Source organism: Rhinopithecus roxellana, chromosome 13, assembly GCF_007565055.1.
Source record: "Rhinopithecus roxellana isolate Shanxi Qingling chromosome 13, ASM756505v1, whole genome shotgun sequence".
NCBI classification, from domain to species: Eukaryota; Metazoa; Chordata; class Mammalia; order Primates; family Cercopithecidae; genus Rhinopithecus; species Rhinopithecus roxellana.
The window spans coordinates 34,994,397-35,011,325 of record NC_044561.1 but is presented as its reverse complement, the minus strand read 5'-3'; the positions used below and the strand labels follow the sequence as shown (position 1 = coordinate 35,011,325).

The 16,929-nt window shown below is 42.6% G+C and overlaps 1 protein-coding gene and 1 pseudogene across 2 annotated transcripts in view; one reads left to right on the top strand and one right to left on the bottom strand.

Annotated features, from left to right (window-relative positions):
- The window catches only part of EP300 (E1A binding protein p300), a 94,801-nt gene that overhangs the window by 29,411 nt on the left and 48,461 nt on the right, over positions 1-16,929 (bottom strand). Inside the window, exons 7-14 of the mRNA XM_010377266.2 lie at positions 15,993-16,086; positions 13,910-14,047; positions 11,132-11,249; positions 10,173-10,347; positions 5,117-5,194; positions 3,676-3,785; positions 2,478-2,615; positions 1,472-1,909 (exon numbers count right to left, since the gene is read on the bottom strand). Coding sequence (XP_010375568.1) covers positions 1,472-1,909; positions 2,478-2,615; positions 3,676-3,785; positions 5,117-5,194; positions 10,173-10,347; positions 11,132-11,249; positions 13,910-14,047; positions 15,993-16,086 — 1,289 coding nt within the window. The remainder of the gene's footprint in view (positions 1-1,471; positions 1,910-2,477; positions 2,616-3,675; positions 3,786-5,116; positions 5,195-10,172; positions 10,348-11,131; positions 11,250-13,909; positions 14,048-15,992; positions 16,087-16,929) is intronic.
- Positions 8,790-9,849, top strand: LOC115892711 (annotated as a pseudogene). Its single transcript, XR_004052606.1, has 2 exons — positions 8,790-9,103; positions 9,421-9,849. The product of XR_004052606.1 is annotated as a 60S ribosomal protein L17-like (transcript).

The following is a 16,929-nucleotide window of genomic DNA, read 5'->3' as shown; positions in this document are numbered from 1 at the left end:
GCTTTCATTTGCTCTGCCCATTTCACCTCCTTTAATTATACTTAAGAACAGGAGAATTAAGACTTGTAAATACTGGTTGGCTGGTTGTACATCAAAGAGCCAGCAACTATTTCATTGATAACTATCATCATCTGGCAGTGTGTGGGGATTTCAAAGATGTCTGCTTCAGAGGAGCTCACATTTATACAGAAATGAGTGAAAGAAAATAATAAAGACTGGCTATCTTTTTTGTTTTTACCTTCTCACCAGAGAAAATTTCAAAGGTACAGAAAAGGAGACAATAAATACAATGATGTCCCACAGAGTGGCTGTTTGGAATCACTAGATTCTAATGAGATAACTGGCATTCCCTGTCTTTTCCCTAAGGCTTGTCATAAGAAACCTCCTAATGGGAAGTCAGTATTTTCTGGAACTACTTTGATTTTATAAAGAATAAAATCAAGCAGATCCACTGGTTCCTCTCTCATTCTGTCCTTCCTTGTCTATCAGAAGCCACGATGAACCAGCTGTCCATCAAGTACAGTACTTTATAAAATGGCTGTGACTCATGGGACTTCTCAGTTCATCAACGTGACTGAGAGCTAATATATTAGTATCGATATCAAAGTAGAAGCTTCTAAACCCTTAAAAAAAGTTATATTAATAAGGATTCAACTATTAGATAAGAATTTGGATTTTTATTATATACATAACCAACCTCTCACAAGGAAGCTACAGGTTGTTCTGGGTATATAATTCTCTCATCTTAGATAATTTTTTAACTTTGGTTAGGGTCACAGGGACTCATAAATCTGCAATTTTTTTTTTTTTTTAAAAGACAGAGTCTCACTCTGTCGCCTAGTCTGGAGTGCAATGGCGTGATCTCGGATCACTACAACCTCCACCTCCCAGGTACCCACTACCACGTCTGGCTAATTTTTGTATATTTTGTAGAGACAGGGTTGACCTGTCTCTGACCACCACGTTGGCCAGGCTGGTCTCAAACTCCTGACCTCAAGTGATCTGCCCGCCAAGGCCTCCCAAAGTGCTGAGATGAAAGGTGTAAGCCACCGCGCCTGCCCAAATCTGCAATTTTTCAATTTAATCTCTAGGTTTTACAGCACAAACTGTTTGAAAAAGATTCTTTAAATACATGTAAAATTTATGTGTTGCACTAAATAATATACTAAATAAAGAGAAGGACTGTGTCCCCTTGTCATACCCCTTTAGGTACCTTCAGACCTCAGGATACAACATGAAACATAATGGTCAAAGTCAGAGCTAAATAAAATCTTTACACTCCTGCTATGATAGGTCCTATCACAGGAATGCAAAACAGGATAAGAAAGTCCCTAATGAAAAACAGATTACATTCTACTTGTGGAGAAAACAGAAAGAGATAAAGCAAAAGAGAGTAATAGAAATGACCCAGAAACAATATAACACTACAGTACAGCTCTAATGATTCTGCCTAAATCAAATTTCTACTTACTGGAGTTGCAGGCTGTGGAGCAAGCAGCGGTGCTGTTGGGGTAGGAACAGACGCTGCTGTGCTCTGCTGTGAGCGAGGCTGCTGCTGGGGCTGGTCAGCAGAAGGTGCAGCAGGAAGTGAAGGCTGTACTTGTTGGGGAAGTTGTGTTGTTGGTGGTGTAGGTGTCTGCCTTGGAGGGGGATGTAGAGCCTGGGACTGTGGCCCAGGTGGCATGGCAGGAGGTGTAGGAACAGGGGCTGGAATTGTTGTTGCTGGTGGCTGCTGAGCCCCTATGCTTGGGGGAGTATGGTGAGGGGTCGGGGTACGACTAGGTACAGGCGAGGGTGAATTCTGATGCAAAGCTGGTTGAGGAAGCTGGGGACAGTGAATGTGGCTCCCCTGAGACCCCGGAGGCATTATAGGAGAGTTCACTGGGCAGGAAGAACTAGACATTTGTGCCTGTTAAAATAAAAAACATAAGATAGCAATTCAAAACAGAATTAATGAAATACTTACATGGCATGTTATATGAATTTAGGACACAAACTGGTTAAAGAAAGAGTAGCAATGTATCTATTTCAAAATGTGTAAAATACCCTATTACTGGGGATATAGCTTTGGACAGCACCGTCAACATAGCACTTAAGTAAAGAGACTTCAAACCATTCAGCTGAATGGCCTCAGCCATTGCAGAAAAATTGACAGAATTGAATGCACAGTGCTCTAGGGCCTGCCTATGCTCTCTTCAGCCAAAGTTCCTTCTACATTGTGTTAAGATTTATTTAAAAGTGTTCACTACTAAAAACAAAACCATCCATTTAAATTATTTCCTAATTTGTAACAACACCATTGCTATGTCACAGAATAATCTCTTCAGGTTCAGAATACCCTAAGTCTAAAACTGTTATTTTTTAAAAAATCATCTGTTTTCACCCACTATTTGCTGCCACTCTTTCCTATAAAAACCTACGTCAAGAGGAATTTCAAGAATCAAAAATAAGTAAAAAAATCCACTTATGAGACATACTTGAGACACTGGAGCTTGACCACTGGACGGAGCCAAAGGCATATTTGTTACATTCATTCCCTGTGATGGGAACTGAGTCTGAGGAAGGAACTGGCTCTGGTTGGAAGGCTGTTGCATACGAGGCCCATAGCCCATAGGCTGCAAAAAAACACAGATCACCAAACTGCTTCATTACAATTATTCCACTATAGCTAAAATCATCAAAAGGTCCTAATGTCAGGTTTATTAAGTAAAGTCAAAGACAGGAGTATAGGTGAAGAGGCCTGGAGAGGAGAAGGAAGAAAGTTGTAGAACAACTGACTTGTGCAGATAAAGGGAAATAGCCTCACAGTTTACCTAGGTCTACTCTCAAGAAATAGTAAGAGGATGAACAAACACACGTTATCTTGGTACACAAATATGTCTAGCACAAGGAGAGCAGGTAACTTTCTTTGCATGCTCTGTTAAGTGAGGAGAGTTAATCACAATTTCATGAGCTCATGTCAGTGATGTAGTAGTAACACAAATTCTAAGACCCATAATATGTAAAAACAAGTAAAATCTTACAAGTTGTGGCAGAATCTGGTAGCATTCATGGTCCACAAATGCTCTAGCAATGTTACATTTCATTTCTAAAATTACCCTACACAAATTCAGGCCTTAAAGAAAGAAATCTCCAAAGGCAAAAAACTTCTTAACACCATCTGTCTTACAGGTTAAAATGAAGGACAGAACTACTTGTCGAAAACAGCAGATTAGTGAGAAGTAGTAATGCTCACTTGGCCCCCAAAGGGGCCAAGATTCAGAGGCACCAGCTAACTCTAAAGGGCAGCAGGAGGGTCGGGGTCAAGGTAGAGAGATGGACTGGTGAAGAGTTCGCATAAGGAGCAGAAGCCTAGCTCTCTTCTCCAAGCTCAAGAACCAGGCAAATGCACCATCAACCTTGTAAAAGACAGTTCTCTGCCTGGACAGACATCAGGGAAGAGAGGTGACCATGAAAACGCATGCAGGCCACTAAACATTGACACTCCAGGGACAAGGGCCTGGCTGTTTTAGTTTTTTGGTCAGCTTTCTAGTAGAGTTAAATACAGAAGAATTACAGAAGAACTAGGAGTTATGGTCTGTTTAAATAACTGTGAGTATTTATAAATTAGGAACAAACAGGATTTTCAAAATACCAGGTAAAAGCCAAACAGATTACTAAAGACGTCAAACTAACCGGGTTGAGAGTTCCAGGCTGAGCCAACTGTCCATGGTGTTGAAGAGGAGCGGTTTGCCGGGGTACGATAGGGGGCTGGGCCATGCTCATCTGGCCAAATTGATTCAAACCTGTGAATATGTGCAAAATATTAAATCTGAAAGCCTTTCTGAAATTGAAGAATAAAAGACAGAATTCTTTTTTTTTTTTTTTTTTTTGAGGCGGAGTCTGGCTCTGTCGACCGGACTGGAGTGTAGTGGCCGGATCTCAGCTCACTGCAAGCTCCGCCTCCTGGGTTTACGCCATTCTCCTGCCTCAGCCTCCCTAGTAGCTGGGACTACAGGCGCCCGCCACCTCGCCTGGCTAGTTTTTGTATTTTTAGTAGAGACGGGGTTTCACCGTGTTAGCCAGGATGGTCTCGATCTCCTGACCTCGTGATCCGCCCGTCTCGGCCTCCCAAAGTGCTGGGATTACAGGCTTGAGCCACCGCGCCCGGCCAAAGACAGAATTCTTATGTCTGATTCTACATCTTTTTTTTTTTTTTTTTGAAACGGAGTCTTGCTCTGTTGCCCGGCCTGGAGTGCAATGGTGTGGTCTCGGCTCACTGCACGCCTCCCAGGTTCACCCCATTCTCCCGCCTCAGCCTCCCGAGTAGCTGGGACTACAGGAGCCTGCCACCACGCCTGGCTAATTTTCTATATTTTTAGTAGAGACAGAGTTTCACCGTGTTAGCCAGGATGGTCTCGATCTCCTGATCTTGTGATCCGGTCGCTTACGCCTCCCAAAGTGCTAGCTAGGATACAGGTGTGAGCCACCATGCCCTGATTCTATATGATTTTATCAGGACTAACAAACTGGCTTTCAACCTTGTAAGTATAAATAAATCTGTCTCACAGCAGTTGTAAACAGACATTATTAACTAACAGGATCTTCAAACTGAATTTTACAAATTTTACCATCTGCTATTTTTTTTTTTTTTTGAGATGGAGTCTCGCTGTCACCCAGGCTGGGGTGCAGTGGCACGATCTCGCTTCACTGCAAACTCCGCCTTCTGGGTTTAAGTGATTCTCTAGCCTCAGCCTCCCGAGTAGATGGGATTACAGGCCTGTGCCACCACACTTGGCTAATTTTTGTATTTTTACTAGAAGACAGGGTTGACACATTGGCCAGGATGGTCTCATACTTGACCTCAGGTGGTACACCAGCCTCAGCCTCCCAAAGTGCTGGGATTACAAGCATGAGCCATCGTGCCCAGCCTGCAGTTGTTTTTAAATGGATGTTTGATCATTTAATGTCACCTGCCCTGTGATCTGCCAGCCAACCTGCTCTTCACCCCCTCTTCCTCTATAGGCAGGTAATCATGACACTTGCTGTTGGCATAAAGTGGGTATCAAGGTAGTTAAGTATTATCTTGCAGTACACCAGGGATTCTTTTAAAATAAATTTTTTTTTCACTATTTACCAGATTGTGGAGTTATCCGAGGCATCATCTGGTTTGGCACACTGCCACGGATCATAGTTGGGTCAGGCAGAGGACCATCTACAGTAAAAAAGAGAAATAAAGAAGTATCTTTGCACCATCTGCCCTTAAACAATCAAACAAAAACTCACTGCACACACAAACCCCACAAAGTATTTTTAATAATACCTTTGAAAATTGAGTATGAATCACACAAAATAAAGCTCTGAACTAGACAGAAACTTGAAGAAAATGTTATTTCTGGAATACAGAAAAATGTCTCCAAGAGGATTTGTTGGTATTCCTTTATAAGCCCAGGTGCTTTCAATGTTGATAGAAAAATAAGCTACTGAAGACATTATAGGCCAGGCACAGTGGCTCACGCCTGTAATCCTGACACTTTAGGAGGCTGAGGTGGGTGGATCACTTGAGGTCAGGAGTTCAAAACCAGCCTAGCCAACATGGCGAAACCCTATCTCTACTAAAAATAGAAAAAAATTAGCCAGGAGTGTTGGCGGGCACCTGTAATCCCAGCTACTCAGGAGGCTGAGGCAGGAGAATTGCATGAACCTGGGAGGCGGAAGCTGCAGTGAGCCAAGATCGCACCACTGCACTCCAGCCTGGGCGACAGAGCAAGACTCTGTCTCAAAAAAAAAAAAAAAAAAAAAAAAAAAAAAAAAAAAAGTGAAGCTATTACAGCATTTAATATGTTACTGTTTAACAAAATCTGCCTCTGGTTGGCATGCAACAGAGTATCTCCATGGATAATAGGTATGAATCATGTCTAATGGTGGCCAAATCTGATCATGTAGCACAATGTTTTTATGCACACAAACTGTGAACATTGATTTTAAATAATATGCACATTATACCACACTACATATCATGTACCTCTTAAATACAAAAATAGAAATAATTCTTAATAAAGTAAAATATACATACATAAATCCTAAGGTCTTCTTCCTGGATTATCAGCACATGCTCTAGCGTAGCACTTTCAACACAGTGCACAGAGAAAATAATATTTTTACAGCACCCTGAGAAAGGACAGATGTCTGTAGGGACCTGGCTCCGCCCTGGCCACACCCTTCATCAAGGGCTGTGCACTCAAGCCTAAGGCACAGGAGAGGAAGACCTGCTACTCTTCTAACTAGATGTCTATCCCTTCAGACAAATTTCAACCTTTAGTAAATGAGCAAAACTGACAGAGGAAATGCTCAACATTTATATAAACTTTTATCTATAACTCTGCAAGCTTTATAAAAAGTACATGCATAATCCATGCTTGTTACATAAAAATTGTGCAGTGGCACAATCATGGCTCACTGCAGCCTCTACCTCCTGGGCTCAAGTAATGTTTCTGCCTCATCCTCCTGAGTAGCTGGGACTACAGGCACACGCCCCCATGTCTGGTTAACTTTTGTATTTTTTGTAGAGACGGAGTTTCTCCATGTTGCCCAGGCTGGTCCTGAATTCCTGAGCTCAACTGATCTGCAGCCTCAGCCTCCCAAAGAGCTGGGATTACAGGCGTGAGCCACCACCATGCTCGACCCCTTTTATGCTTCTTTTATTTTCTGTGTATCAGGTTAAGGTAAAAATCTCATTCTACAAAATGTCAGATTTAGTACGAGCTAAAGGTCAACATATACTTAAGGCTGATACTCAGTCCACTACCATTTATTCCTGCTTACATCAGTACCATACTGTTTATACTGACATTAGAATACAACTTAATATCTCAGAGACTTTCGACTTGCCTCAAATTTCACCCAGAACTTGAGTAAATTCTACCAAAACCAAGTATCTCATGTATGTCCACTTGTTTTATTTTTTTTTGGAGATGGAGTCTTGCTCTGTTGCTCAGGGAGGAGTGCAGTGGCGCAATCTCAGCTCACTGCAAGCTCTGCCTCGTGGGGTCACACCATTCTCCTGCCTCAGCCTCCTGAGTTGCCAGGACTACAGGCACCTGCCACCACACCCGGCTAATTTTTTGTATTTTTAGTAGAGATAGGGTTTCACCATGTTAGCCAGGATGGTCTCCATCTCCTGACCTCATTATCCACCTGTCTCAGCCTCCCCAAAGTGCTGGGATTATAGGCATGAGCCACCATGCCTGGCCTGTACACTTTATTTATTTATTTATTTTTGAGATGGAGTCTTGCTCTGTCACCCAGGCTGGAGTGCAGTGGCACAATCTCGGCTCACTGCAACCTCCGCCTCCTGGGTTCATGCCATTCTCCTCCCTCAGCCTCCCGAGTAGCTGGGACTATAGGCGCTCGCCACTACGCCTGGCTAATTTTTTGTATTCTTTAGTAGAGACGGGGTTTCACTGTGTTAGCCAGGATGGTCTCGATCTCCTGACCTCGTGATCCACCCGCCTCGGCCTCCCAAAGTGCTGGGATTACAGGCGTGAGCCACCCGCGCCTGGCTTTTTTTTTTTTTTTTTTGAGACGGAGTGTTGCTCTGTCGCCCAGGCTGGAGTGCAGTGGCGCGATCTCCGCTCACTCCAAGCTCCACCTCCCGGGTTCACGACATTCTACTTGGGACTACAGGCGCCCGCCACCACGCCCAGCTAATTTTTTTGTATTTTCAGTAGAGACGGGGGTTTCACCAAGTTAGCCAGGATGGTCTCGATCTCCTGACCTCGTTATCTGCCCGCCTCGGCCTCCCAAAGTGCTGGGATTACAGGCGTGAGCCACTGCGCCCAGCCTTTTTTTTTTTTTTTTTTTTAAATCTTTAGTTACTACTCAAGTTCAAATCATATACTGAAGCAGTCTCTAATCTTGACTTCTTCATTCCTCAAAATTTGTTCTCTAACAAACTACTCAAAAAATATGTGTTTTTCCTTACTATTGGGCAGCCTCCACATATGCTATTTCCTCAGCAATGTTGCTCCTGCCATCTTTTTACACATTAGATAACAGTACCTGGCACACTTCAGTTAGCAAATGAGGCTGCTTAAGGCCAGTGGTAACCAATGGTTATTGCTTTACTACTTCAATGAATGAAAGAGATGAACTTCTTAGCCCACCTATAATCTACTGATGGTATGAGGTCTACTACATGCTGGCTCAGCTGGCACTTTCTGATAGGTCATGAGCATTTCCCAACTCAGTAAATGCAGGTTTTTCCTATCACAGCCTTGCTCACAGCATTTAAACTGCCTGTGTCATTCCTGAAAATGGTGTGCCTGGTCCATATTTCACTACTTTGATCCTACTAGTAAGTCAAAGATTAAGACAATTTATCATAGTCTTGGCTATCTGGTTAATTCATCAGGTCAACAATGATGCTATAAGCAGAAACTGAAGCTGTCAAAATGTAATTTTAAATGATGCTTCTAGGAAGGGAGCGGTGGCTCATGCCTATAATCCTAGTACTTCGGGAGGCCAAAGTGGGCTGATCATTTGAGGCCAGGAGTTTGAGATCAGCCAGGCGAACAAGGCAAAACCCCGTCTCTACGAAAAATAAAAAAATTAGACAGGCGTGGTGGCACGTGCCTGAATCCTTGCTTGATTGAATCAAGCAATCCCAGGTTGCTTGAACCTGGGAGGCGGAAGCTGCAGTGATCCAAGATCACGCCACTGTACTCCAGTTTGGTTGACAGAGTGAGACTCCATCTCTAAAACAAAACAAAACAAAACAAAACAAAAAAACCTCTTTCCCTAAGCAGCCTGAGGTAATCTGTGAAAATGGTTCGCTATTCACTTGACCTGGAGAACACCACGAAATCATGCAAATCAAGAGGTTCCAATCTTCGTGTTCACTTTAAGAACACTCGTGAAACTGCCCAGGCCATCAAGGGTATACATATTCGAAAAGCCACGAAGTATCTGAAAGATGTCACTTTACAGAAACAGTGTGTACCATTCTGACGTTACAATGGTGGAGTTGGCAGGTGAGCCCAGGCCAAGCAGTGGGGCTGAACATAAGGTCAGTGGCCCAAAAAGAGCGCTGAATTTTTGCTGCACATGCTTAAAAACGCAGAGAGTGCCAGGCGCGGTGGCTCAAGCCTGTAATCCCAGCACTTTGGGAGGCCGAGATGGGCGGATCACGAGGTCAGGAGATCGAGATCATCCTGGCTAACATGGTGAAACCCCGTCTCTACTAAAAAAAACACAAAAAATTAGCTGGGCGTGGTGGCGGGCGCCTGTAGTCCCAGCTACTCCGGAGGCTGAGCCAGGAGAATGGCGTGAACCTGGGAGGCGGAGCTTGCAGTGAGCCGAGATCGCGCCACTGCACTCCGGCCTGGGTGACAGAGCAAGACTCCTTCTCAAAAAAACAAACAAACAAACAAAAAAACGCAGAGAGTAATGCCGAACCTAAGGGTTTAGATGTAGATTCTCTGGTCATCGAGCATATACAAGTGAACAAAGCACCTAAGATGCGCCGACGGACCTACAGAGCTCATGGTCGGATTAACCCATACATGAGTTTTCCCTGCCACACTGAGATGATCCTTACTGAAAAGGAACAGATTGTTCCTAAACCAGAAGAGGAGGTTGCCCAGAAGAAAAAGATATCCGAGAAGAAACTGAAGAAACAAAAACCTATGGCACGGGAGTAAATTCAGCATTAAAATAAATGTAATTAAAAGGAAAAAAAGAAAAAGAAAAAAGAAAGCGTTCCTAGCCTTAGAATATTTTATGTCAAGAAGGAAGTGTGACAGTGTAATATGATATTATGTGTGTTACAGGGCTCCTGAACCTGGTCAGCCTACAAACATCCACTGGCTACTTACCACAGAAGCCAGTCTCAGAGAAATCTGTGCTTATCTGTAGGCTATCGCTTTCCAGGTGTCACTATTAGAGAATTGTACACTTTAGGCTCTAAAAACATTGCCAGATTATCAAGGTATGTTAAGTACCATGCCCAGACATCTTAAATATACTTGTTCTGCTTGTTTTTACTAGTAGATGAGTTACTTTCTTTGCAAAGGCAAATGGTTACTTTAAAAACTCCAGAATAGTTACACAAGCTTATAGAAATTAATGACTCTGGATAGAAACTATTTTATTATCAATTTCTCTCAAATAGAAATATAACAAAAAACACTTACTAGAAGTCATTCCTGGTTGCGGCTGTCCCATGTTAGGCCCTGGATTCATGGAAACTGGAACCATGCCTGCAGCATTTGGTAGCATGTTCTGTTTCTGTAATCTAGTCCTTCGTTTTTCTTCTAGTTCCTTCTGGATCTTATAGATTTTCTCAGCTAGAAGGTGGTAGTACTCCGCCTTTTGAATTGTTGAAGTAAAATAAGGGAGATGAGGAAAAAAGGAACTACCACCAGGTAACAGAAAAAATAAACTGAGAACAGATATTAGTTTCATTCTGTATGGTGCCAATTTAGAAAGGAAAGTTCAACTTACGTAGAGAAACTGAACTGCAGTTAACAATAGTAAGTCGCTTCATTATATTCCAGTGAAGAGAGAACAGAGCTGTTAACAGCTCAGCACCACCCCCCTCCTGTTTTTGGGAGAGACAAGGTCTCCCTCTGTTACCAGTGGCACAACCATGAATCACTGTAGCTTGACTTCCAAGGCTCCGGTGATTCCCCTACCTTAGCATTTTGAGTAGCTGGGACTACAGGCACGTGCCACCATGCCTGGCTAATTTTTTATATTTTTTGTAGAGATGGGGTTTTGCTATGTTGCCCGGGCTGGTCTCCAACTCCTAGGCTCAAGTGATCCGCCCACCTCAGACTTCCAAACTGCTGGGATTATAGGCATCGAGCCACTGCACTCGGCCAGCTCAGCCACTTTTTAGGTTGACAGGATAACCAGATAAAGTGCCACATGAGTGCATTGCATTAGGAGGAAAAACATAAAATTCTTGATGACATACACTTAAGAAATTGCTTTGTTATCCTAACTGTGCTTGGTGATAATTAAGACAGGGTAGCTACAGCGTGTCCCTGTCTGAAGCACATGTACTACTTGCACATGCCAAAGAGGAATAAAATAACCACAACAGGCTCGATCTTGGCTATTAATAGAAAAAAAAAAACTAGACACTCACTCGATTGTTTGCAGATTCATACATGTCCCCTTCGACTTTCCGAGCATATGCAACTAGGTTTTCCATCCGTCTGTCTTTTAAAGCAGCAGGATCCGGTGTAGGAAATATGGCTTGGACGCTGGAAAAAGAAAATCCTACCAGTGTAATAGCATGTCAGCTTTTTTCTTTTTTCCTGAGACGGAGTCTCGTTCTTGTTGCCCAGGCTGGAGTGCAATGGCACGATCTCGGCTCACCACAACCTCCGCCTCCCAGGTTCAAGCGATTCTCCTGCCTCAGCCTCCCAAGTAGCTGGGATTACAGGCATGTGCCCCCATGCCCCACTAATTTTACACTTTTAGTAGAGATGGGGTTTCTCCATGTTGGTCAGTCTGGTCTCAAACTCCCAACCTCAGATAATCCGCCCGCCTCGGCCTCCCAAAGTGCTGGGATTATATGCGTGAGCCACTGCGCCCGGCCAGCATGTCAGATTTTAATTAGACTTTTTCCAATTTTTATACACTGAACACATAGAGGAACACATAAAGAAAAAGTGGCAAGGTGAGATACATTAAAATATAATACTGAAATGAAATTGTCTTTCTGTGATAAACAAAAGAATTTTTGTCTGTATTTCCGAGCACAATACAAGAAATCACTCTACAAAAAATACTCTTTGGCCCCTGTTACTCTAGATGTAAAGTAAAATATTACACTGGACTACATACTAAAGACAGTGAGGAAAACAGGCCTTGTCATAGTATCAAGTAGCAGAAGCCTTCAGAGCTCCATCTACTCTTCTAAATTTATTACTTAGCTTACTGAAATAAAATTTATTAACCACTCCAAAATGTGAAAACATCAAAAACTTCAAGTGTTCTGACAAAGGCTTATAAAAAACAAACAAAAAACCAAAAACCTTAAGTGGAGAGAGCAGAAATGCATAATGATTCTGTTAGATTCAGTTTTTCACTTTCATGCAATTCCCTAACAGAATGTTTTGCACTAATATTTCTTATGACTAATAAATGTGGTCTTTAGGCATTAATTCTATTTGGATATCTCGTACTCAGTTGCATAGGACTTGAAGGAACCAGATCAAGAAGATATAAATGGAAGTCCAGAAGAATACCGAGTTGGTAGAAAAGTTGAGCATATATAATAAACTTTTAATGTAAAGTCAAATGATCAATCCCAAATAATCATCTCTGTCCACTAAATAAAAGTTACTGAATAGTTTGTCACAATATAAGAGATTGGTTATTCTTTATTAAAGGAATAATTTCATTAAACTTGTGAAGTTCTTTCCTTGTCAAATTCCATTACTTGGTGCCACCAATGAAGAACTCCTGGCTGAACGCAGTGGCTCACGCCTATAATCCCAGCACTCTGGGAGGCCGAGGTAGGTGGATCACCTGAGGTCAGGAGTTCGAGACCAGCCTGGCCAACATAGTAAAACCCCATCTCTACTAAAAATATAAGAATTAGCCAGGTGTGGTGGCATACACCTGTAACCCCAGCTACTTGGAAGGATGAGACAGGAGAATCGCTTGAACCCAGAAGACGGAGGTTGCAGTAAGCCAAGATCATGACGCTGCACTCCAGCCTGGGCGACAGAGCAATACTCTGTCTCAAAAAAAAAAAAAGAAAGAAAAAATTCCTAAATGATTGGCAAGCATGGGTTCCTGGGAGAAAAAAAATTCCTAAATGAAACATATATAATCGCTGGTCTGGTGTAACTTAAAAACAAATTAAGACAAAATGATAAATAATTCCTCAATCAATTAAAAAATATGGATACAGTAAAGGAGATCCTGCTATTAACTGGAAGTGAAATGAAAAGACTTCTCCAAGAAAAAATACTGCATGGTGTTTGAAGGGTAAACTCTGTAATCGGCGAGGTCCAAGCTCTACCTTTTTATGATGCTGAGCACATTTCATTACCTTGCTCTATATGCCTCCTCCTCCTTCATCTGACAAAAACTCTTTAGATTAAGATGGAGTTTGTAAGGGGAGAGTACCTGAAATATATGAACTTCTCAAAAAATAAACTGCCATGTGCACATTTGGAGGATGAGAAGACCAGAGACCAACCTACCAGATTCAACTTATCAACATAATAAAAGCTCTACCAGGACAGGCGCGGAGGCTCATTCCTGTAATCCTAGCACTTTGGGAAGCCGAGGCAGGCGTATCACTTGATGTCAGGAATTTGAAGTCAGCCTGACCAACATGGTGAAATCCCGTCTCTACTAAAAATACAAAAATTAGCCAGTGTGGTGGCGCATGCCTGTAGTCCCAGCTCCCTGGGCGGCTGAGGCAGGAGAATCGCTGGCACTCGGAGGCGAAGTCTGAAGTGAGCCAAGATTGTGCCACTACACTCCAGCCTGGGCAACACAGTGAGACTCCGTCTCAAACAAAAAAAACCCGCTCCACCAGAAGTAATAGAAAAGGATGTTATCACTGCAATATTTTAATGAGCTGAGGCCTAGTTTTTCTCAGATATTTAAGTTTTGTAAAGGCAATAGCTAAAAACAATGTTTAATTAATGTATTATTTACTGGCACTAGACAGAACACTTCACACACTATTAAAGCTGAAAGACTACTATAGATGGTGAGAAAGGTTAAAAAGGAAAAAAGCAGCAGCAGCAAGAAATCCACAAGAGTAGAAGTATCAACATCAATGTCCATGCTACAGAAAAATTGCTAATATTCCTTTAGTGATTAAATGCCCAGGAGATTGAAAGCATGTTGACATAACATCTCTTTACGAATGAGAAATGTCCACAATCTTACTTACAGTTTGTGAACAAGATGATTTCGAAGATCCTGAGTAATATCTTCATGCCACTGTTTCCGAATTCCAGTAGTGGATGGTTGAGCTGCTGTTGGCATAGGACCCAGGGAGGGTACACTCGCATTTTCACTCATCATTGGGCTTCAAAAAGGGGTCACCAAATAGTTTTAGTTAAGAAAGGTAGGAGAAAGAAGACCTCATTTAATTCAAGCTGACATTTATTACTGTAATGGGATCAATATGCTATGTCACTTCTATTTGCATTTAGGAGTTAGGCAGGGAGAAGTGTGTGACTAGACTGATTTTAAAGTATGCATGCACACACCTGTGTGAGGGAAAGCTGTACTTCTTTGGAGGGCAGGATGACGTCCTAACACAAGATATCATAAGACTTAATTTTCTGGGTTTTGTTGGTTATGTTTTCTTTTTTTCTTGTTTTTTTTTTTTTTTTGAGACAAAGTCTTGCTCTGTCACCCAGGCTGGAGTGCAGTGGTGCAATCTTGGCTCACTGCAACCTCTACCTCCTGCGTTCAGGCAATTCTCATGCCTCAGCCTCTTGAGTAGCTGGGATTACAGGCATGCATCAACATGCCCAGCTAATCTTTTGTATTTTGTTTGTTTCTGAGATGGAGTCTTGCTCTGTCGCCCAGGCTGGACTGTAGTGGCATAATCACAGATCACTGCAATCTCCGCCTCCTGGGTTCAAGCGATTCTCTTACCCCAGCCTCCCAAGTTGCTGGGATTACAGGGACCCACCACCACGTCTGGCTGATTTTGTATTTTAGTAGAGATGGGGTTTCATCATGTTGGTTAGGCTGGTCTCAAACTCCTGACCTCACGTGATCTGCCCACCTGGGCCTCCCAAAGTGCTGAGATTACAGGCGTGAGCCACCGCACCCAGACATTATTTCTCTCCCAGACATTATTTCTTCCTGAGACGGAGTGTCGCTCTGTTGCCCAGGCTGGAGTGCAGTGGCGTGATCTCAGATAAATGCAACCTCCGCCTCCGGGGTTCAAGCGATTCTCCTGCCTCAGCCTCCTGCGTAGCTGGGATTACAGGTGGGCGCCACCATGCCTGGCTGATTTTCGTATTTTTAGCAGAGACAGGGTTTTGCCATGTTGCCTAGGCTGGTCTTGAGCTCCTAAGATCAAGCAATCTGTCTGCCTCAGCCTCCCAAAGTGCTGGGATTATAGGAGAGCTGCCATGCCCAGCCCACACTTAGTTTTCTAAGGCTTGTGTTATCAGACTAAGCTGTCATTTTAACACAGCTCACCTCAGGGAATTATTTGGATGATGGACTAATTCTTTTTTTAAAATAATAATAATTATTTTTTGAGACACAGTCTCGCTGTCACCCAGTCTGGGGTGCAGTGGTGTAATCACAGCTCACCACAGCCTTGACCTCCCAGCCTCCAGTGCTCCTCCCACCTCAGCCTCCTCAGTAGCTGGGACTACAGATGCGTATCACCATGCCTAGCTAACTTCTTTGTGTTTTCTTGTAGAGAAGATGTCTTGACATATTGCTCAGGATGGTGCACTAATTCTTAACATCAGGATAAGGCTGACTGTTATGGAACTGTAACCTTGCAATATCCTACTCTACTAGGGAAGGTGTAGGCTACACTAGATAATACAATTTCGATTAAGGCTGTAGAAAGAAGAAAGAATAGGCCGGGCAGGGTGGCTCACGTCTGCAATCCCAGCACTTTGGGAGGCTGAGGCAGACGGGGATCATGAGGTCAAGAGTTCAAGACCAGCCTGGCCAACATGGTGAAACCCCGTGTCTACTAAAAATACAAAAATTAGCTGGGCATGGTGGCGTGTTCCTGTAATCCCAGCTACTCAGGAGGCTGAGGCAGGATAATTGCTTTAACCGGGAACCAGGAGGCAGAGATTGTGGTGACCCAAGATCGCACCACTGCACTCTAGCCTGGGCTACAGGGCGAAAAAAGAAAAGAATGGACTCAAACATCTGTCTATACTCAGACATCCTCAAACTGAGGAAACTATGTTAAAAATTCAAACAATCAATTGTTAACCAGTATTTGTAATGTGACCCAGGGTACAAACCATGGTAAGACTTACTTTTGAGAATTTATGGCTGAATGCAACATTGAGTCAGAAAGAAGACTCGGCGTTTGAACTCCTACACCTCCATTTACTCCCATAGGACTAGCACCTAAGTCAAAATGAAATAACAAAAGACAGAAATAAATACAACAGTCACCATACAATAAATACCATAAAGTTAAGACACAAATGACAAATCAGGAAAAAAATATTAGCAGCACATACAGTAAATAATTGACAATATAACTGGCAACACATATGTAAAAGCTGATTTGAAGTACCCTTATAAATAGGTAAGAAAAAGATGAACCACCCAACAGTAAATCATAGAAAACTAAACTTAAAAAAAAAAAAATACAAATGTGGCCGGGCACAGAGGCTCATGCCTGTAATCCCAGCACTTTGGGAGGCCAAGGTGGGCAGATCACAAGGTCAGGAGTTCGAGACATCCTGGCCTGGCCAACATGGTGAAACCCCCTCTCTATTAAAAATACAAAAAAACAGCTGGGAGTGGTGGCAGGCGCCTGTGATTCCAGCTACTTGGGAGGCTGAGGCAGGAGAATCGCTTGAACCCAGGAGACAGAGGTTGCAATAAGCCAAGACTGTGCCACTGCACTCCAGCCTGGGCAACAGAGTGAGAATCTGTCTCAAAAAAGCAAATTGTGCACAACAGCACTTATGGTTAAACATATTTTCATGTATGAAATTTTCAAAACTTTTAGAAGTTGATTTTCTAAATCCAAGTGTTGAGAATGATGTGTGGAAATACACATTTTCAACCAAAATGCACAGATGTATATAAACTGATAATCTCTTGGAAGAGCTATTTGGCAAGTGTTAACATAAAAACATTCTTGAATATATTCTTAGAATTTCTACTTTTGATGTCTTACAGTTATATATGTCTAGAAGGAGCAAAGAATTCTCAATCCAAAATTGTTTAGAGAATTTA